Here is a 22269-nt window from a genome sequence, read left to right on the forward strand (position 1 = left end):
AGAATATACTACTCCCACCCATAAAATACTCTACATTAATGGTCTAGCCTTTACTTTTTTTTTTTTTCATAATCACTAATACATACAGAAAAATTTATAATTCAATGGTTATGTTAAAAAAAAAAATTTACTCTCTCAATATTTAATAAAAAGAAAAATTAGAATGTAAATAATAAACTATTTATTTATATTAGTGGCACCATTTCGAATCTTATAAAAAATTAATCTAAACTATTTAAATTTGACCCAAACTCAATTATTATTATTCGAATAAAATTTTACTTTTTATATATTAATTAATAATTTATATAAAAAATATTTTTCATTAATATTTTTAATTTAAAATTTTAATATTTTTAAAAAATATTTAAATTTTAATTTTTAAATAAAAATATATAAAAAATTTATAAATATTATTATAAAATATATTATTTTATATTAAATTAATTATTTATATAAACGAGTTCGAGTAGTGATTACTCTATATATAAAATCAAAATCTGATGAACCTCTTACAGGTATTTTTTTTTTAAATCTGAATTCATCCCAAACCCGATTATAATTATCCTAACTCATTCTATTAGGGTTCGATCGGATCGAATATTTGAAAATACTCGATTCATTGCCGTCGCTAGAGAAAACCCTATCGAACCGAAAAATCAAAAATTGAATTTTAAAAATATTAGAAATCGAACCAAACCGATTATTAAAATATAATCAAATTGAATTAAATCGATAAAAATCAATTCAATTTGGTTATATCAAAACCGAAATTTTTAAATTTAACACGTTTGGACTTGAGCTGCTGGTTGAATTGGGTAAGGGTTAGTATAGAGTAAAATCGATTAATTCGATTAATTAGTTATTTAACACATTTAAATCAAATTAAATTGAACCGAACTAAAGACTGAATAATTTAAAAAATATTAACTGAATCAAATTGGGTGTTTCGACTAATCGAATCACTAAATCAAAATCGATCGATTCGATTTGAATCTATATATGTTTTCCCCTACTTTCAAGACGCAAAACGCGTTTGTGAACGCTGTTTGGTTCCCACGTCGGAGCTTTCAACAATGTGTTCGGCTTAGTTTTCTTCTTTGGAGCTGATCTCCTTTACACTTTAGCAACGTTTTTGGTGGAGTTTCATTGTTCTTCAATTTGTGGCTAGCTTCGATTTTAGTGGCGAGTGTTCTTCTCCTCTATGTTACATTTTGCTATTTGATAGTGACTATAAATTTATTTGATAGCAGATCTGCTTTTGTATATTTATATTTTGATGGGTCAAATCTCTTCTAGAAGAAGAGCGCTTTCTTAGTTTTTCTAAAGGCCTTCCGAGAATGATCCTTAGCCGAAGTGTTATGGCGGTGCTACTAGAGTTCTGTGTTTGGATATTGAGCTAAATTTTATTGCATTGGGCCTTTAGTTAGTTTTTTAAAATATTTTTCAAGCCTGTTTAATATGTATTCTGAGTCTACATTTGATAGAAATATATATATATTGTATGGAATATACATTGTAAGATCTGATTGATTGAGGTCGTGGAAATAAGAAAAGTGTCTTAGTTTATTTAACATTTTTATATTATCAAAATTTTTAATTTTTAATTTATTAAATTATGTCATATATTTATTAATCTTAAAAGTAAAAGAAAGATAAATACTAAACTAATATAATGTTGAGTAATAATTAATTTAATTTAAAATTTAAATTTTATATTAATCCTTCATGTTATAAAAATTAAATTGTAATTATCTCTTAATTACAGATGTGAGAATGGATTAACCGATCTTGCCGGTAAAATGGCATAAAAAAAATTACTTGTCTTATATTGTAAACCGACATGCGACAGTAAGTTTTCTGTTTTTTGACCATTGCAATGTCTTCATCCCTTTATTAATTATTTATGAATTTATTTTTATTTTTAGGCCATTAATTACCAAATTTAATTAGATATAAAAAATTTCTTCTATTGAGTTTTCATGTTAAGATCGTAAATAAATTACATTATTTAAAATTTAATTCAGATTTCTAACAAATTAAATTTAAACTTAATTTACTAAATAACCAAACTCCAACTATATTCCGTTTATTAAAATTGTTGAGCTTGATATTTTTTTAAGTTCATTAATATACTCACTAACCGTTTCATTAAATAAGTTAAAGATTAATGTAATAAAATAAAATAAATTATATTTATTTTTTTATATATGTATTTCGAGTTATTGAACAATTTAAAATTATTATTCATATTAATAATTTGGAGTCAAAATGAGATAAATTTTAAAAATAATAGAGTACTTTTTTTTTGCCATTAAATCTTATGTTAATATTTAAGTCTGTTTTTCAAAATGTAAAAAAAATAAAAATAAAAATAAATTTATAACTTCTTTTTATCCCTTCAGTTAATATGATTTATTTTAAAAAAATAGATAAATTCTAATAAAATTATATGAAATTTTAAAATACTTTAAAAAATGAAAAATAATTGAATTTTTTTATTAAAAACAAAATAATATTAGAAAAAATAAAATAAAATTTAATTATTATGAAATTATTTATTTTAAAAGGGAGAGAATATGGATGAATTTGTTTTTGAGAAAAAACCCAGTTCTCAGAAAATTCAGCCCATTAATCAATTATAATTATAAATACCTAAAAGTCAAAAAATCAAACCCCTCGCTTTACTCCTACTCCGGTCTTCCCAAGTCTGCTACGCTTTTGTTAACTTTTTCCCTTGCATCAATTATCTAGTCTCCTTAGACTTTTACAACTCTTTTGAAATTTCTTGTTCTTAATCTTTATTATTATTTTTTTTAATTTGAAGTAATGATGTTTTCTCATGTCAAATAAAATCTTGTAATTATAATTCTTGAAAGAAATGGAGACATTTTTTATATTTTAATTTTTAAAATAAGAGGATATAAATTTATATTTTAAATCCATCAAAGTCCAAGAAGAACCCACACTGGATGGGTCGTCTGTGGACTTAGAAAGTTTCTTGGAAAAAACTTTCTTGGAAAAAACTTTCTTTCTTCTCAAGGAAGTTCACAAATAAGAACCCCTCCTCATAGTTCATACTCGCAAATATTTTGCGCACCAAAACAAGATGGCTACCTCTTCCTCCGAAACCAATCTCTCCACCGCAAAAACATTCCTGACCACCGCGGCCTCCGTCGCAGCCACGGTGATGCTAGCTCGTTCAATTGCTCAAGATTACTTGCCATATGAAATCCATGATTACTTTTTGTTTAATATCCGCAAATTCTTTAATCGTTTCTCGTCCCAACTCACCATGGTTATTGATGAATTTGATGGTTTTGTTCACAACCAAGTATACGAGGCAGCACAGACTTACTTGGGTAGCAGAACATCTCCATCAATACAAAGATTCAAAGTAAGCAAACCCGAGAAAGAAAAAAATTTCATAGTGACAATGGATGGGAATGAAGAAATCTTTGATGTCTTTCAAGGTGTGAAATTCAAGTGGATTTTTGTTTGCAGACAAGTCGACTCGACAAGGCATTTCCAGCGATTTGATCGCCAGTACTCCACATCAGAAGTGAGGTATTTTGAGGTCAGTTTTCCCAAGAAACAAAAGGAAATGGCTCTTCAATCTTATTTGCCTTATATTATCAAGCAAGCAAAATCCATGGAGCAAGAGAGGAAGACGTTGAAGATTTTCACCCTTGACCAGGAGCACATGTATGGAAATTTAACTGACGCATGGAAACCAGTTAATCTTGATCATCCTGCCACTTTCGAAACACTTGCCATGGACCCAGAACAAAAAGACACAATCATCAAAGATCTCGAAAGTTTTGTGAAGAGGAAAGAGTATTATAGGAAGGTGGGAAAGGCCTGGAAAAGAGGGTATTTATTGTATGGGCCACCAGGGACTGGAAAATCAAGCTTAATCGCTGCAATGGCTAATTATCTGAAATTCGACATATATGACTTGGAGCTGACTGAGCTAAGTTGCAACTCCCAGCTTAGGAGGCTGCTTATTGCCACCGCTAATCGGTCAATACTGGTGGTGGAGGATATAGATTGCACAATTGAGTTCCAGGATCGGTCGGCGGCCGAAGCAAGTTCTGCAGAATGTTGCGGCTATCCACCTCGAAAACAGGTGACGCTGTCAGGATTGCTTAATTTCATAGATGGATTATGGTCTAGTTGTGGTGACGAAAGAATCATAATTTTCACAACAAATCACAAAGAGAAGCTAGACCCAGCATTGCTGCGACCTGGAAGAATGGATGTTCACGTTCTCATGTCTTACTGCACCCCAAGTGGATTCAGACTTCTTGCTGCTAATTACCTTGGGATTAAAGATCATAAACTGTTTGGGGAGATTGTGGAGTTGATTAGCACAGCACAAGTGACCCCAGCAGAAGTGGCTGAGCAGCTGATGAGGAGTGATGAAGTTGAGACTGTACTTAATGATTTGATTCAATTTCTCAGGGCGAAACTGAAAGAACATGAAGAAGAAAAGGCTAAACAAATTAATGGAGAATTGAATGTGTCGAAAGATGATGAGAACAGAAAGAAAGATGTGAAGTGAGTGAAGGATGAGGGAGCTAATGGTGATGAATGATGATGATGAAAAAGAAATTAGTATCTAGTGCCCAATATTTAATTATTTTAAACTTTATGCTAAGAGATTTAACCATAGAAATGCATTTTCTTAATGGCTTTCTTTGACCAGCTTTTTCTTTTTTTTTTAAATTCCCTCTTGATATGGTCATCTCTGGGTCTGGGGAGATTAGATTAAATTATTTTACAGATTAGATTAATTATTCAAATTTCTTTTTTATATTAGATCTGAGACTCAGAGCATATTTAAAAAATATCAAGGAAAAGGACAAGATTTAGGAGGAAAAGAAAAGTTCTGCTCTTTGACTGTCTTTTACCATTGTTTTTTTTTTTTTTAATTGATCTGTTTGAAATGGTAGGAATCCCACGTTTTAAATTTGAAAACTGATAAACATTGGCCGATGCATGTTCCCCAAATTAATCTCAATTGGAATTAAATAATATATAGGCAATGGCTGAAAGGAAAATGGACCAAACACTCCCCAACTTTTAATACAATTCGAATTGCAAATTTCATAAATTAACCATACCAATCTTTCTCTTAAATTCTAAGAAAAAATTGTAAAGAAAAAACTTTTTTCCAATAGAGAGAAAACTGAAATCACATTAGTTCAAAATCTCCAACTAAGAAGAGCAAAAGCCAAGTATATCAAAATATCCATGAATTTGAAAGAAACAATCATTATTATCAAAACTAAACACAGGCAGAAACATGTAAGAGGAAAGAAAGGCTATTGTCGTCGTGAGAAAGACAGAGCAGCTCTCAAAATTCAAATTTTCCTTTTTAGCCAAATATAAAAATGTTAATTAATAGAGTGTTCGATTCAAGAGTCCATAAACAAATAAGAGGTTCTAAAGGCCCACATCAAAAGTTTGAAGGATAAATTACTGATTTTATTTCAAAATCATTCAATAAAAATATTTATACATTTTATAAAATTTAAATTTTTAGTTTAAAATTATTAATTTTATAAAAAATTATTATTTAGTCTTATAATATGATAAAATTCTGATTAGTTTTTAAATTTTAAAAAATATATCAAAATATTATTAATATTTTAAAAAATTTATTAATTAGTTTTTTCATATATGAAATATTTTAAATTTTTTAAAAAATTCAAGAGCTGCATTTTTCAATATTAATGAATTAATTAATGTATTTTTTCATATCATAAAAATTAAATAGTATTTTTTTTTATCAAAAGTTACAAAGAAATAGTAGATTAAATGTTGAGACCTCTCCGAAATATATTAATACACATACCATCAAATTAAATCTATAAATGCAATTTAAAATTATTAATTGATTTAATTATTTATATTAAAATAATTTATATTATAGTCCTTGAAGTTTAGTAAAATTTATAATTTTAGTCTCTTATTTAATAGTAAATAATTTTAATTTTTAAAATTTTATTTTATTAATAAAATAATTATTCTGTTAATTTTATTATCAATTAATTGTTAATTGAAAAAATTAACTTAAAGACTAAATTATTACAAATATTAAAATTATAAGAATTAAATTATTAAAATTAAAAAAATTAACCATTGTATAAGTGAAATAGGAAAGGATTAAATTATTTAATTTAACAGTGAATTTTAAAAAAAAAATATTTTATCAGCAAAACAAAATTTTAAAGAATAAATTGTTTAGTACTGAAATGATATGAATTAAATGGTAAATTCTACTAATCTCAAGAACTTTATTATAAATTATCAATTTATATTATTTAGTGCTTAGAGTTTTAATTAAATGTATTATTTAATTTTTATAAATTTAATTTTTTTATAAAAAAATATTTAATTAATTTAATTATATGTTTAATTTTATAAAATATAAAAATATTTTAATTGAATAATTTTAAAATAAAAATAAATTAATAAATTTTCTAAAATTAAAAATCTAATAGTAATTCAGCCACAGACAATGCTTGAAGGCCTAAATTAAAAGGCAGGCCCACCGATCCAAGACTAGAAAACTCCACCCAGGATGCCAAGTCCGCGGATCCGTCTCACAGCCCAGATGAAAGTAGTCTTTTTGATAGGAAAAAAGAGCGAAGATATTGAGATTATCGCTTTCTTTCTTTCTTTCTTTTTTCTTTAAGGTGATTATTTGCCCTTGACAAATAAGGAATTAAATAGTTAAATTTATGCTAGAATATTTTTAGATAAATTAAATTCACCATAAATTTAAAATATATAAAAGAGAAATTCATTTGATATTTTTATTAGAGATTCACTCACTCATTGAATTAGATTCAGGCAAAATTTCCCCTGGATTGTTTAATAGTCCAACATGGCATGTTGAGAATAGTAATACTTAGAATTTTTTTGGGTTGCACCGGTATATATATCAAAGATTCTCATGGGATCAAGTATGCATATTCTGAAAAGCAGTCTCCTCCTTTCTGGTAAAAGTTGCCTCAATCATGAACCCTACATTCAAAAGTTGTTCCATAAACAAATCAATCAGTGCGTGGCAAACACTTAGGCTACATATCCATGATTCCCTTTACCTTCAAATCTCCTTTTTCTTGCTACTCCAGTTGTCCACCAACTCTTTACTCAATTCTCCATTCTATAATCAGTGGCTTCACAGCTTTTTTTACTGTTAAATCTAAAAGTCTCAAACTCAGTTTTTGCAATCATGTTTTCTTCGAAAGAAATGCCTTCACCATCATCCTTGTTCTCTGCTTATGCCTCTATTGCCACTTCATTCATGCTATTTCGATCCATGGCCAATGAACTCATTCCTTATCCAATAAGAAGCCACCTTTTCTCCGCTTTCCGCTTCTTCTTCAAGCCTCGATCTTCTCTTCTCACCTTAGTCATCGATGAGTCAGCAGGAATTGCGAGAAACCAAGTCTTTGATGCGTCTGAAACCTACCTGTGCACTAAGGTTAGTCCAAACACTGAAAGGCTCAAAATAAGCAAAACCCCCAGAGAGAAAAACTTGACAATTAAGCTCGAGAAAGGAGAGAAAATCGTCGATTTCTATGACGGGATTGAGCTTAAATGGAGATTTGTCTGTACTGAGTCTCAAAAGAACGATCCCAATACTCATAACCCTTTCATGTCAAGAGCCGAGAAGCGATCTTTCGAGCTTATTTTCCACAAGAAACACAAGGAAAAAGTGCTGAGCTCCTACGTTCCTTATATTCTTGAAAAATCAAGAGCAATTAAAGATGAACAAAGAGTCTTGAAGATACATACACTGAATGCTTCACAATCCTACGGTGGCATCAAGTGGGAATCCATAAACCTTGATCATCCAGCAACATTTGAGACTCTTGCTATGGACCCAGAAGTGAGAAAAGCTGTCATAGAGGATCTGGAAAGATTTGTGAGGAGGAAGGACTTTTACAAGAGAGTTGGGAGAGCATGGAAGCGAGGGTACTTGCTTTATGGGCCACCAGGGACTGGAAAATCAAGCTTGGTTGCAGCCATGGCTAACCACTTAAAGTTCGATATCTATGATTTGCAACTCGTAAACATAATGCGGGACTCCGATCTGAGAAAATTGTTGCTGGCAACTGGAAATAGATCAATTCTTGTTATTGAAGATATAGATTGTAGTGTGGATCTGCCTGATCGACGCCTCCCTGATGTACGTAATAATAAACAACATGATGTACAGGTTAGTATTTCTTTTTCCAGTTTAGACTTCAAATTAATTAATTCCCTCTATGCTGGAAGAACTTGCTAATTCTTTTTTTTTTTTTCTTAAATGTCAGAAAATATTAACTTTTTCATCATTAACTATCCTTAAATTAATATTATGATACAGAATTAATCACATCATAGAGCTTTAAAAAACAAAAACAATGAACCCACATGGCTACCTCCTTCCAGAAACCTTGGTTGTCCAACGTGGAAAGTTTCTTTAAATTCATATTAGTGGATTGGAAAGTCTCTTTTGAATACTAGTAGTGGTCTAGTGGAATATATTTACACAAAGTGATCTTCTTTTCAAATATAATTTCATGAAAGAGCTATCAATTCTATTATTTAGAATGAAATTATTTTTAATTTAAAAAAAATAAAATCAAATAAGGTTTTAAAAAATTTCATTTGAATCATTTTTTTACAAAATAAATTATTTCAAATAAAAGATAATTCAATATCTAAAATCCTTATCAACTTAACCCAGAGATGAGTCTGTAAGCTAGTCTGAAATACAGAAATAATTCCTAAAAGTCATTTTTATCCTTAAAAAGAGTAATTTAGTGTTGGAATTGAAACATAACAAAGGAAGATATAGCAACCACTGGGATGATGAGCCATCAGTTGCCAAAGGGGAGAGAGACAACCCTTTCTCGAGGCACAAATTTGAGAAGTCCTACAATTATGGGTATACAAACTAAGTAAAGCCAACAGTGACCTTAGGATAGCCAAACTAAGAACATGTATGTCTGTCATTTAAGGAGAACCAAAGTCATAGAGGAACTGGAGAACCAGAGAGTGATATATAACAACTTCTGCATTAGTTAAAATTTCCCGAGTATTTATCTTTTTTGTAGAGAGTGATATATTAATTGTTTTGGACGCAGTTGACACTGTCTGGGTTACTAAACTTCATAGATGGATTATGGTCGAGTTGTGGGGATGAAAGAATCATTATATTCACCACCAACCACAAGGAAAGGCTAGACCCTGCTTTGTTGCGTCCAGGACGCATGGACATGCACATTCACATGTCCTTTTGCTCATTTCATGCCTTTAAGATTTTGGCTTCCAATTACTTGGCCATCAATTCCTACCATCAACTCTTTCCACATATTGAAACCTTGTTAAACAATGTAGACATCACTCCGGCTCAGGTTGCTGAAGAGCTAATGAAGAATGATGATGCTGATATTGCACTCGAAGGACTTGTCAAGCTCCTCAAGAGAAAGAAATTCCAAGAAGACGACCTCAATATTCAAGATTCAAAGAGGCCAAAAATTGACGGTAGGCGTAGAAACCCTGTTAGGACTCCTTCAAGGAGAAAAGCTAAAAGAAGATATTTGTAATCCCCTATATTTATATTAACGAACAATTCTTATTTATATCAATCTACAATATATTCAAAATATATTGAATTCACGCAAATCAGATTTAGGTAAGTTTTCTCCTATTGATTTTATTGTGTTGGGCTTCTAAAACCCAGTCCATTACGCAGCCTCTGCATGACTTGATAAAACCCTATCACTGCCAGCCATCGTCGACCTTCCAATACCTCTCCATAACCAGCAGTCACCGGAGAGAGGACCCAAATCAAACAATGTCCTCTTTCGTCGAATCTGCGAGGATGATTCCCTCGGTGTCTTCTTTGCTGTCTTTGTACTCATCGTTTTCCACATCCTTGATGCTTTTGCGAAACGTTTACCACGAGATAGTGCCAGAGAAGCTCGAATCGTTCTTGGCCTCAAAATTGAGAAACTTTTTCTCTCGTAGAAAGTTGCAGAGTTCTTACGATACTTTCATCGTTGACGACTCGTGGGAAGGTCTCTCTTATAACGAGCTTATTGAGATCGCAAGATTTTATCTTTCCACCAAAATTGGCCCGAAGAACAAGATCATCAAGATTGGCAAGTTCACAGGGCGTAAGGGCGTAACTGCTGGCCTGATGAAAGGTGAGACGATCATTGATGTCTTTGAGGGTATAGAAATTACTTGGTATTTTGACTGCCGGAAGGATGAAGATGGGGTTGGTGAATATATTGAGTTAACTTTCGAACACAAATACAGGGAAAAGGTGCTTAATGAGTATTTGCATCATGTTATTCGTACCCACAAAGCCATGACTGAAAAAGAGCAGACTTTGAGGATCTACAACAAGAAATGTGAATGTGAATGGAAATGGATTGATTTTAAGCATGCAGCAACATTTGATACGCTGGCCATGGATTATGAGTTGAAGAAGTCTATCATGGATGATCTAGACAGTTTCTTAGCCAGGAAAGACTACTACAAGAGAACTGGCAGGGCCTGGAAGCGTGGTTATTTATTGTATGGCCCTCCTGGGACTGGGAAAACAAGCCTAATTGCTGCCATGGCCAATTACTTGAATTATAATGTTTATGATTTGGAGCTTGCAAATATTGGTTCTGATACTGATTTAAGAAGAACGATGTTAAATGTGGATAGAAAATCCATAATCGTGATTGAAGACGTAGATTGTAATTCCAGGGTTCATCGTCGATCAAAATCAGACCGTTATAGGTCCCGTTCCAAGAATGTCAGGGTCAGTACATACATTTTCTGTATCTATCAATTGGCTGCTTTTCTTTTCATTCACCAGCAAGAAAATGTTGATATAAATTAGGAATGCTTTTTTTTTTTTTTTTGTGATGAGCAGTTCAGCCTCTCTTCTCTCTTAAACTGTATTGATGGACTGTGGTCGAGCTGCGCACAAGAGAGAATAGTAGTGTTCACCACAAATCACAAAGAAGTTTTGGATCCTGCATTGCTTCGTCCTGGGCGGATGGATATGCACATTCACATGTCCTACTGCACTACTGAAGGATTCAGAGTCTTAGTCTCCAACTATCTTGGAATAAAAAGCCACCTTCTCTTTGAAGAAATCGATGGTTTGATCCGAAGCGTAGAGGCAACCCCTGCATCTCTCGCTGATGAATTAATGAAGAGCGATGATGCCGATGTTGCCATTGGAGAAGTACTTAAATTCCTCAAGCAAAAAAGGTTGGAAAAAGATGAAAAAATGAAGACGGAGGAGAGCTTCCCTGAGTGAAAACTTTTCTCTCTTTTTTTTTTCCGGCATTCTCATGGTTAATAAATAAATAAACTACGTTAGATTTGTCCTGCAAAATGATTATTGGCTAATTTGATTCTTTTAGTAGTTGTTTCTGTCGATTCATTCTTGTTTCTGCATTTACACGAATTTAAGACATAAAAAAAAAAAAACTTTTTTTATTATAATAGTAAAATAATTAGTAACATAGAAAACTTTCTAAATATTAATTTTTATATATTTATTTAATTATCATAATCGATTAAGATTGACAAAATTGAGTATTAGTTTTTTATTATTAAAACACCAATTGAAAAAAAAAAACCAATTTGATTGCTTGAATTGTTTTATGGGAAAACTAATTAATATTCTTTTTAAATGGAAATTGGAATCGTCAAACCATAATACCTATCAGATTTACTCAGATATATTTATATCTATTTATGAGTGTAAAATAAATTAATATTAAAGACATGTTTTGCATTTTTATTTTAAATCTAAAATAATAATACTAACTAAATTATATGAAATTCAAATTAAATGGTAAAAAAAATTCTTGTCAAATACTCACCTTTATTTTAAATTTTAAATTTAATTTTTTTTATATAACCAAACAAGATATTTATAAATTTATGGATTTCAAATTTCAAATTTCAAATCTAATATCTGAAATATAAATTTTAAATTCATGAATTTAAAAGCAACATAATTATAAATATAGATTTTGATAGACAATTTACCAGTTGAGATATTATTTTTTAAAAAAAATAAAATAAAATTTGAACATGTTTATTAATATTACTATATTTTTACAAAAGAAGTAGAATTTAAATTTTAACAAATATAAAAGATGGGATTAAGTATCAAAACTACTAAACACTTTAGTAAATTGATGCTTGCAAATGGAAGGAGAAATAATTAAATACAAGCGTGCTTCGCGTAACAGTCATTTTGATTACGCAATTTAAAAAATTATCATATCCTGCAAGCGTGCACATAATATTCAAGTTGGTTTCAGTCTTCACGCTTCATCTACACCAATTTGTGAGCTGCGCTACTGACAACCAACCACCTTCAAAAACCCTAAAAATCTCACGATGGGCTCATCCGTTATGGAATATGCAAAGATTATTCCGTCAGTATCTTCTTTGCTGCCTCTGTACGCGTCGTTTTCCACCTCTTTGATGCTTCTGCGCAACGCCTACCATGAGCTGGTTCCGGAGAAGCTGGAATCCTTCTTGCTCTCCAAATTTGAATACTTTTTCTCTCGTAGAAAATCCAAGCCTTCTTATGATACTTTCGTCATTGATGACTCGTGGGAAGGCCAAAATCGCAACAAGCTTATTGATATATCAATATTTTATCTTTCCAACAAGATTGGCCACAAGAACAAGATCATCAGGATTGGCAAGTTCAAAGGACGTAAGAACGTAATGACTGGCCTGGTGAAGGGGGAGGAGATTGTTGACATCTTTGAGGGTATAGAAATTACTTGGTTTTTCAATTGCAGAAAGGAGGAAGATGGGAGTGATGAGTATTTTGAATTAAGTTTTGAAGATAAATACAGAGAAAAGGTTTTTAATGAGTATTTGGATCATGTTATTCGTACCTACAAGGCCATGAATAAAGAAGAAAAGGGTTTGAGATTCTACTCATGGGAATGGCCTTCATGGCATTGGATTGAGTTTCAACATGCAGCCACGTTTGATGTGCTGGCCATGGATTTTGACTTGAAGAAAGCTATCATGAATGATTTAGACAGGTTCTTGTCCAGGAAAGATTACTACAAGAGAATTGGCAGGCCCTGGAAGCGTGGTTATTTATTGTACGGTCCTCCTGGAACTGGGAAATCAAGCCTAGTTGCTGCTATGGCTAATTACTTGAATTATAATGTTTATGAACTGGAGCTTGCAGATATTGGATCTGATTCTGATTTGAGAGATGCCATGTTTCATGTAGGTAGAAAATCCATAATCGTGATTGAAGACATAGATTGTAATTCAGGGGTTCATGATCGATCAAAAACAGACGATTCTATATCCGATTCCAATAAGAATGTCAGGCTCTCTACATAATCTTTTGTTTTTTTCTTTTTGAAAATGTTAGCTCGTACTTAACTTTTTTTTTTCTTTTGTGATGAACAGTTCAGCCTCTCTTCCCTGCTAAACTGTATAGATGGGCTGTGGTCGAGCTGTGCAGAAGAGAGAATAATAATATTTACCACAAATCACAAAGAAGTTTTGGACCCTGCATTGCTTCGTCCAGGACGGATGGATATGCACATTCAGATGTCCTACTGCACTACTGAAGGATTCAGAGTCTTGGTCTCCAACTATCTTGGAATAAAAGAGCATCCTCTCTTTGAAGAAATCGATGGCTTGATCCGAAGAATGGATGTCACCCCTGCATCGCTAGCTGAAGAACTAATGAAGAGTGACGATGCCGATGTTGCTCTTGGAGAAGTAGTTAATTTCCTTAAGCAGAAGAGGACGGAAAAACATAAAAATATAGAAGAAGTAAATTAAGCTAAGCTCAGTCGAGTTAAATCCTTTTTCTTCTAGTGAGCTCATATGGTCATAAATAAACAAGTGCTTGAGTTTTTGTCCTTCCAAATGCTTACTCGTAGGAGAGTTGCCTTGTATTCTCTACACAATTAAGTACGATTTGTTGCTTCCTATTGTGAATGACAGTCTCAAAAGATAATTACTCTTCTAAGCAACTAGCAAGAAACTCTTTTATTAATTAATATCCCCTTATTGAAATAAAAAATTTTCAATTCAATTGATAAATCTTTTGTCAATAAATAAATAAGTAAAATAAATTTGCTTGTATATGGATCCTGAGTTAAAGAAAGGAATATATATATATATACTTTGAGCTTAGTTGCCGGTATTAATTTCAATAGGATTATAATCTAAAAGGGTATTGCTAATTAAGTCCATAATTGTAGATTGTAATTCAGATGGATCAAACCCAAAATCTTAACAAGCAAGATAAGGCAATTGCATATGTTCAAAAAACACACAAAGTCCATCAAATTCATATATACGGAAAGTCTAGATGTTGAATTATTATATCAAGCCCATGAGATCGTTAAAGACCCCTGCATTTCTTCAAAGTTGCAGGCCAATTATGGCTTTTTTTCATAAACGATAGATTTTTATTTGTTTTTTTTTTTTTTATTTACTAGATACATGTTCTTGCCATAGTGATAGTCTCTAAGAACAGTTCAAATTACTAACTCGGAAAGATTTCAGCAAAAAAACACTAAATAATTATATAAAGAAAAAAAGAAACTGGTTGTTGGGTTATGTAGCTTGCAATATGTACTGCAATTGCTTTGCATAATCGAAATTTCGATTAGTTGTCTGCTGATAACAAATATGTCCAGTAGCTCAGTTTGATAGAGAATTGGTCTTATAAGCCGAAAGTTATGAGTTTTTGCTGGTTCGAGCGCGCCGGGATCATTACAATTTATTTATAAATGTGAAAGATTTACTGTTAATAAATAAACATACATTTTAATTTCCAAATTGAGTTCTTGAGTATCATTATAATTTTTCCCAAGATATCCTCTTCCCCGACCCCAATATTTTTACAACCGCATCTCTAATTTCATATCTAGTTTCTAAGTTCTTTATTTTCCAAGATATCCTCTTCCCCGACCCCAATTTTTTTAACACCGCATCTCTAATTTCGCATCTAGTTTCTACAACCCAACAGCAAATTTACAGTAAAGCTATTCATCATTTAAGCTCTCTCCCTCATTTCTATTTGGTTGTTCAGAGCCAAATCAAAATATCTCTCAAGAAATCGTAACACCGCAAATATGACTTCGATTCCAGAGAGGTTTGATCATCGCATGAATAACAATATCTTCTGTCCTGATCTTGCTGATATAGCGACGAGGTTGAATAAGAGGTGGCTTTGGAGAGAAGCTGTGAGGAGAAGAATAGAGGAGAGGGAGGCTGGCAATGTGACAGGTTTGGGATTTATTGTTTAATCAAGGACAATATGATCATTTTGTGCTTAATAACTATATTTTTTGGCAGATGGACTTCTAATTTAACATAATTTTATTTCGCAAAAATTTCTGTGGTACTTGTGTAATGCACTCACCGTAAGCTCAAAAACCTAAAATAACAACAGAAAAGTCGAATTACAACTTTTGCTTTTCTTGTTCAACAAACATCTTAAATATTACACCAAATGCCCGTAGTTCGGATTGCTTTAAGCAGTTCTGCTAAAACTCCTCTGCACTTCTGCTGCAGCCACCGATATTTTCCCTTAGCTTATCCAAATATGGAATGGACTTGGGCAAGCTTTTGTCAATGGTAGGTGCAGCACCCCAACGCCAATATTATGTCCAGAGAATATAGGTTCCTGATGAAGCATAACAGGTTGCTGCCGCACAGTTTACAAAGCAGCGCTGAAGGAAATGCTAACTGATTGCACAAAATGGTTCAGGTGCATAGTGAAATTCCCCTTTATAAATGGAAATGCACTAATCTCATTTACATGTAAGCAAATATTAAACAGGCAAAGGGGTCATGACGCCTACAAACTTGGAGAGTTTACCAGACCCAAATCTCATCTGCACTTATATCTAGCTATAGCACATCCATCTTATCTTCTGTATATAGTTATATCATCTGCTATACTTATCTCATACTCCACAAATGCATATAAATAGGGAACCTCTGTTACTGAAACAACAGAGTGTTTACAGCCTATACACGTGAATCACTGAATGGTATCAGAGTTGATTGTTGCTTCACAGCCCTCTTTATTTTGCAAGGGCAACCTCGAAAGCTATTGTTTCATCCGCTTCTTCTTCTTCTCCAAGCTTTTCCTCTCTTTCACAAAGAATGTATCAATACAATAAATATATTATATTAATGAATATTTATTATAAATGAATTCTCCATTATAACAAAATAGCATATATAAATACTATATATAAAAATATTTCATTAACTGTTTATACTCAATACAATCACAGAGTATGTAAATATTATTCTTATATGGAATTCTACTTAATATCAATAACAGTAAACAAAATAAGATATCATATGCTTTAGTCTATGATTTTTGTTTTATTAAGATTTTAAAATTTTCATTGACGTGTGTTGCATGTGTGGTCTGTCTATATAGTTGATATGAGGCGGAAATATAACTGGATTGACAAAAAGGACATCCTTAAAATAAAAACATTTATTTTAAGGAATATCTTATTAATAAAACAAAGTTTCAAGAACTATATAGCCATTCACCATTAAATTTCAAAATTCAATTTAGTTCTTTCGTAAAGTTTAATAGTGCAAATCTGAATCCTACATTCTAATATGATACTAAATTACTTATTAGTAAAATGCAATAAAACGTAAAACAACTAGATGATGGTTACTCGATCTCTTCTTCATCCTCATCTTCAGGTACTAGAAGAGTATTGGCTCTCAAATTAGAAGATGTTGCTTTTGCCATTTGCTTAGGCCAACCAATTTGAGTGGATAGTAGGCAGAACAGTTGTCATTTGTTGCTCTGTACCATATGCATACTGTTCAAGTCCAGCAGTTTTAGAAAACAATCCCCAAGTTCAATTATCATCTTCAAACATAACTTAGCCCTCATCATCCAAGAGGAAATTAATTTGATTGGCTCAATCTTGCTTATTCTGTTTAGGAATAAATAAATAAAACCCAATCTTCTGTTGTTCAATTTGATATTCAAGTTTGCTGTTTCTATTTTTTCTTAATTGTTTGTGGATTTGGTGTGGATAAGCCTATAGTAAGCCAACTTATAAAGTAGATCAAATGATATAAAAACACACAAGAACACATCAAGCATAAATGTATCAAAGGCGCACCTAAGCAGTAGGCCTGCAACTGAGTGACAACGCCAGCCTTTGGGGACTAGAGGCACTACTCTTGGAGCCTGTTGGCCGTGCATCTGGAGCTTGAGGCATGCCATTGACAACTATGAGCAAACCCTGATTTTGAAATCAGTTTGTAATTAGGGCTGGATTTAACAGCAGAACAAAAAGAACTCCATAATTTCTTCCATGATAGAAACTCTTGATAAGTTGTATGATCCAGCAATTATGGAATCCCTCCCAGTAGCATCATATAGAATAAATAGCTGTAAAATAAAAAATCATTTCTCTACAAATAATCAATAACATGCAACTACAACTTATGTTTGGCAGCAAATGGGGTCTAGTAAATCTAATTAATATGCTAAATCTAGCCTCAAAAAAGAATCAAGCTTTCCTAGAGATGGAAAAGCAATTTTACCCAAGAGATTGAGTGATAGAAGAGCATGAATCTGATGCGATGTAAATCATGAAATATATCAATGTGATTCGGTACTAAGCCAAAGGCAACTGATTTTTCATCATTTAAGAAGGAAAAAGCATCATATCAGATACTAACCTGATGCTTAAAGCACTGTTCCGTCTCAATAAGGGTATGCAGAAGAGTCTGAGAATATTTACAATACACAAAGCAAAGCAAGAAAATCATTGTCCTGGCATCTGCAATTTCCAAAAAGACAATTATTAAACAAATTCAACAGCAAAGGACATTAAGCATAATCAAAACACTAAATGAGATCAATTATAGCTAATTGCCTAATTCAACAAAAAAAGATGTTAAACAATAGGGAGTTGTATGATAACTTAGTTTTTTATAAAGTAGATACTACTTTGACAATAACTACCATTGGAGGAATTATTAAAATCTAATATAATAGTGAAATATATAAAGCATAAACAAAGTAACTATAGAAGGTACCTAAACAATAATATTGCTCATAGACTTACAGCACCATTACTGTAGAAGCATGTACAACACTAAATATCAACAAAAATGATCAAGATTCAAGAATAACTCTAAAACTAACGCTGGACTGGGAATGGGAATGGGGACTAGGCCTGGTTCTTTCAAAGCTGTTATAACTTTATAAATGACTTACAAGTCAAACAGACAACAAATTGGGATTGAAGATGTATATCTAATTATCTTAAACTTCTGAACTTTTATATGATGAAGGAAATGGCATGTCTGATACATCTAGAAGCAGAGAGACAGAATTACTTTTCTCTACTTTTGATGGGGAACAGACTTGGGAGGGAGAGATATGGACAGAGATAGAGAGAGAATGAATCCATCATTCACATCAAAATACATTTTCTACAAAAACTTAAAAAAAAAAAATTCATGGGTCCTCATGAATTGTGATGTGGTACAGAACAAGGACTCACAGAAGAAAACATGTTAAATAAATATCAACAGCTGAATTCCCCCAGCAGCTAACAAGAACATAGTTTTCCTGCAATGCATGTAAGTGTAAATTGAAACCAGAAGCCCTCGTCCTTTCTCTGTAAAAAATTTAGTATAGCTTGCTCGCTTTCAGGTTCATTGGGAAGCATACCTCACTCGATATGCACCTGGTATCAGGTTGTGATCTTGATAAAGGATCTTCAGTATTCTTAAGGATTAATAGTAGCATTACCCCCCCCCCCCCCCCCCACAAAAAAAAAAAAAAAAGTATGATTCACCAGTAATCTCTACAAGAACAAACTCCATCTTTAAAATGATGAAAGCGATTAGTGTCTCTGACAAATATTTCTCTCTTTTCAAAGCTGGATATGAATTTTATAACAGCATGACAATCACCGCAGATCCTAAGGTTTTTAATCACTTGAAGGGGAGACCCTGGGCTAGTATTCAGAAGCCCTAGCACTACAGCCAATTTCTCACTGTGGCCACATAATATCTGCTCCTTGTCCTGTTCCTCAACATCTTGAAACACAAAGTCAATATCTGGAAAGCAACCTGATTTTTTCATTTCCATGCTCAATTCAGCCAATTTTTCAATAATTTGTGTCATTTGTGAATGTGAGTTGTCACCAGCAAGGAGCATATGTACTTTGCCCTTGATCTCAATCCAACTACAGCCAGGATTTTTCCTCAAGCCCTTGCTGTTCATCATAGTCCTTACTGTATGTACTTCAGTCCACATTGCCTTGGAAGCATAAATATTTGAAAGAAGAATGTAGTTCCCAGGATTTCTTGGTTCTAACTCAAAGAGTTCCTTTGCAGCAATCTCACCTAAACTAACATGATTGTATACTCGGCATGAACTAAGCAACGCACCCCAAACACAAGCGTCAGGTTTGAAAGGCATTTGCTGTATCATTGTATACCCTTCTTGCAGCCTCCCAGCACGACCCAGAAGATTCACCATGCATGCATAATGCTCCAATCTAGCTTCAATACCATAATCTTTGGACATGCTGTGAAAATAGTACCAACCTTCATCTGTTAGACCACCTTGGCTGCATGCAGATAATACACAAATGAAGCTAACAAAATCAGGCTTTTGCCCACTCCTTTGCATCCATTGAAAGATGTTAACAGCTTCGTTAGCCTTTCCATGCATTGCATATCCAGCCATTAATGCATTCCAAGAAACCAAGTTTCTGGTGGGCATCATATCAAAACAAAGCCTAGAAAGCTGTATTCTTCCACACTTTGCATACATGTCAATCAGTGCACTACCCACGTAGACATTACTGGAAATTCCACCTTTGAGAGAAAAGCAATGCGCTGCTTTCCCATGCATTAATGCTGCAATATTCCCACAAGCTGGAAGCAAGCATGGAATTGTTACAGAGTTTGGCTTTATCCCCACAACTTGCATTTCCCTGAAAAGCTCCAAAGCCTCAATATCCTTCCCATTCTGGGAGCAACTAGCAATAATTGATGTCCATGAAACAACATTCAGTTCCATCCCCTGGCCCTTGAATTGTCTAAACACCTTCAAAGCATTGTCAACAAGACCATTTCGGGAGAGTCCCATGACTAAAGCATTACAAGCACCTATATCCACCTGATGCATCTCATCAAACGCTTGCGACATCTCAAATGTGCATGCACATTTCCCATACATATCAATAAGTGCACTAGCCACACACTTGTCGGGCCCTAGACCTTTTCTGATAAGATATCCATGAATCTGGAATCCCATGTTCAACATTTCCAGGTCACCAACTGCTGAGAGCACACTAGATATACTAGTTCCATCAGGCTTAAATCCTTCTGAATGCATCTTTTGAAACATAATAACTGCTTCCAGATGGTGTCCGCTATGGTTAAACCCAGTAATCATCCCATTCCAGGATACCAAATTCAGTTCCACACCCTCGTCTCTCCTTTTAGAAAACAACTCCTTTGTCTCTTTCACACGCCCCATTCGTGCATAACCTGAAAGCAAAGCACTGTAAGCAACAACATCCGGCTGAGGCAGCCTATCGAACACCTTGTGAGCATCGTTTATCCTGTTGCATTTAAGATACATATGTACCAAAGAGGATAAAACACGCGAATCCGAATCAAACCCAGACACAGATGCTAAACAATGAACCAGCTTCCCGGTTTTCAAGAAACATAACCCAGTACATGCCTTGATGACGGAAGGCAAGACATGTGTGTCAAACATGAGACCCTGAGAGAGCATTTGAGAGGAGATGACGATAGCCTGACCAAAATTATTAAGCTTTGTAAATTCATAGATGCGAGTAGAAAAGTATAAGACATTGGGGTCCGGTACTGAGTGATGATTTGCACACGGGGATGGGAGATTGGTGGTGAGGTTTGTAGCTGTGGAAATGCCATATTTGAGAATGAAGGCATGCCGTTGCCTGTTTAGTGACAGATAAGTCGGTGGATTGAGGTAGAAGAAGGAGCGGCGAAGATGTGGAAAGAAGGGGAGGACTTCTTTTCCATGCATAACCACGCTCCGATGAAACAAAGCGACCACCACAGGACACGGGTCTAATTATGCTCTTCAATCTTAATGGTTACTCATCGGTCGTTAGCGCGCAGAACCCTACGGCCCAATTCATCTACCGGGCCCAATTTCAAAGCTATGAGTTTTTTTTTTTTTTTTCAAACCAAGACTCACTTTTTTTTTTTCTCGAATAGAAATTGAGAATTAAAATAGTAGGATTAAAATTTTTCAAATTTAAGCTTATCAACTCACATATTTATAACTTATAACTAATTTGATTTATATTATATTGAATTTAGACAATTTTTCTTAGAGAAAAATATAAAATTTGGACTTCACGAAATAATTTGAGTTTTATTTAGTATATAATTTAAAAATTATTATTATTATTTACTTATAATATAATATTATTTTAAAATAAAAAATAGATGAAATTATAAAATTTTTTATATATTTTTTAATAAATTAGTTTTAATTATTATCTATATATATATATCTATAAATTAATTTTATTTTTTATTTTATTAATCCATTTTAATTAAAATAAATTGTTTTAAAAAATAAAAAAAAGTATAATTATACAGTAATTTAATTAAATTATTTTATTATAAATGATTTATCAAAAATAAATATAAAAAATAACAAATATCTGAATTGAGTCTCTCAGCTCATTAAAGCTAAAAACCTATCTTGCACTGCGTGACCAAAAACCTTAGCGAGAAATTGATGGAATATTCGAGCCTACAAAGATCTGCCCAGCTTCCTCAGCTGAGGAGCTAATAAAAAGTGAAGATGCTGAAATTGACGGATGAAATATTTTACACTTTATTATAAATTTAAATTAAATCTAAATTTTATTATCTACATTCTATAGAAATTCATAATAACAATAGTTCTTTATTAAAATGAATCAATAATTTTCTATTTGAATCGAGATAAATAAATTTTATTGATTTTTTAAATTTAAAATGAATTTCTTTGTTTTCAAGATAAATAAGCATTGCAATATAAAAATTATAAATTCAAAGTATATTATATTGTCAACAAAAATTACTCAAAACTCATTTAAACAAATGCAATAAAAAATTCTAAATAAGAATAATTTGAATTATCACAACTTCATATCGAAGCAGCCGTAAAACATG

General features: G+C 32.5%; 5 protein-coding genes across 13 annotated transcripts; 4 read left to right on the forward strand and 1 right to left on the reverse strand.

Moving 5' to 3' along the window:
* Positions 1 to 2978: 2978 nt before the first annotated feature.
* LOC110621129 (protein HYPER-SENSITIVITY-RELATED 4) lies at positions 2979 to 4707 on the forward strand. The gene has a single exon (XM_021765222.2). It carries the CDS (start codon positions 3110 to 3112, stop codon positions 4562 to 4564), a length of 1455 nt encoding a protein of 484 aa, XP_021620914.1. The 5' UTR covers positions 2979 to 3109; the 3' UTR covers positions 4565 to 4707.
* Positions 4708 to 6985: 2278 nt separating this feature from the next.
* On the forward strand, positions 6986 to 9612 carry LOC110623454 (AAA-ATPase At5g17760). Its single transcript, XM_021768412.2, has 2 exons — positions 6986 to 8236; positions 9150 to 9612. The coding sequence occupies exons 1-2, from the start codon at positions 7247 to 7249 to the stop codon at positions 9609 to 9611; spliced, it is 1452 nt and encodes a 483-aa protein (XP_021624104.1). The 5' UTR covers positions 6986 to 7246; the 3' UTR covers position 9612.
* A 235-nt stretch (positions 9613 to 9847) lies between these two features.
* Positions 9848 to 11442, forward strand: LOC110600925 (AAA-ATPase At2g18193). Its single transcript, XM_021738243.2, has 2 exons — positions 9848 to 10825; positions 10940 to 11442. The coding sequence occupies exons 1-2, from the start codon at positions 9863 to 9865 to the stop codon at positions 11330 to 11332; spliced, it is 1356 nt and encodes a 451-aa protein (XP_021593935.1). The 5' UTR covers positions 9848 to 9862; the 3' UTR covers positions 11333 to 11442.
* Positions 11443 to 12423: 981 nt separating this feature from the next.
* On the forward strand, positions 12424 to 14070 carry LOC110626078 (AAA-ATPase At2g18193-like). The gene is made up of 2 exons (XM_043952418.1): positions 12424 to 13389; positions 13477 to 14070. The coding sequence occupies exons 1-2, from the start codon at positions 12430 to 12432 to the stop codon at positions 13855 to 13857; spliced, it is 1341 nt and encodes a 446-aa protein (XP_043808353.1). The 5' UTR covers positions 12424 to 12429; the 3' UTR covers positions 13858 to 14070.
* A 1317-nt stretch (positions 14071 to 15387) lies between these two features.
* LOC110601501 (pentatricopeptide repeat-containing protein At1g20230) lies at positions 15388 to 21209 on the reverse strand. 9 transcript variants are annotated; one of them, XR_002485841.2, is made up of 5 exons: positions 18764 to 18858; positions 18594 to 18661; positions 17764 to 17864; positions 17199 to 17321; positions 15388 to 16188 (listed from the first exon to the last, which is right to left on the reverse strand). XR_002485841.2 is itself a non-coding variant. In XM_021738656.2 (1 exon), exon 1 carries the CDS (start codon positions 21122 to 21124, stop codon positions 18887 to 18889), a length of 2238 nt encoding a protein of 745 aa, XP_021594348.1. In that variant the 5' UTR covers positions 21125 to 21208. The 9 variants fall into 9 exon arrangements, 1 of the variants encoding a protein (XP_021594348.1); XR_002485837.2 differs by lacking the exons at positions 18594 to 18661; positions 18764 to 18858 and adding an exon at positions 18891 to 21209; XR_002485838.2 differs by lacking the exons at positions 18594 to 18661; positions 18764 to 18858 and adding an exon at positions 18891 to 21209 and having other exon boundaries at positions 17199 to 17470.
* Positions 21210 to 22269: the final 1060 nt, after the last annotated feature.

Source organism: Manihot esculenta, chromosome 1 (assembly GCF_001659605.2).
Source record: "Manihot esculenta cultivar AM560-2 chromosome 1, M.esculenta_v8, whole genome shotgun sequence".
Taxonomy (NCBI): domain Eukaryota; kingdom Viridiplantae; phylum Streptophyta; class Magnoliopsida; order Malpighiales; family Euphorbiaceae; genus Manihot; species Manihot esculenta.

What these genes read in the sequence shown, in the direction of transcription:
- LOC110600925 (XM_021738243.2), top strand. Translation starts at nt 9,863, where the DNA reads ATGTCCTCTTTCGTCGAATCTGCGAGGATGATTCCCTCGGTGTCTTCT. An exon ending in CCCGTTCCAAGAATGTCAGG is followed by an intron (nt 10,826 to 10,939) that starts GTCAGTACATAC and finishes TGTGATGAGCAG; the next exon opens with TTCAGCCTCTCTTCTCTCTT.
- LOC110601501 (XM_021738656.2), bottom strand. Translation starts at nt 21,124, where the DNA reads ATGCATGGAAAAGAAGTCCTCCCCTTCTTTCCACATCTTCGCCGCTCC.
- LOC110623454 (XM_021768412.2), top strand. Translation starts at nt 7,247, where the DNA reads ATGTTTTCTTCGAAAGAAATGCCTTCACCATCATCCTTGTTCTCTGCT. An exon ending in ATAAACAACATGATGTACAG is followed by an intron (nt 8,237 to 9,149) that starts GTTAGTATTTCT and finishes TTTTGGACGCAG; the next exon opens with TTGACACTGTCTGGGTTACT.
- LOC110626078 (XM_043952418.1), top strand. Translation starts at nt 12,430, where the DNA reads ATGGGCTCATCCGTTATGGAATATGCAAAGATTATTCCGTCAGTATCT. An exon ending in TATCCGATTCCAATAAGAAT is followed by an intron (nt 13,390 to 13,476) that starts GTCAGGCTCTCT and finishes TGTGATGAACAG; the next exon opens with TTCAGCCTCTCTTCCCTGCT.
- LOC110621129 (XM_021765222.2), top strand. Translation starts at nt 3,110, where the DNA reads ATGGCTACCTCTTCCTCCGAAACCAATCTCTCCACCGCAAAAACATTC.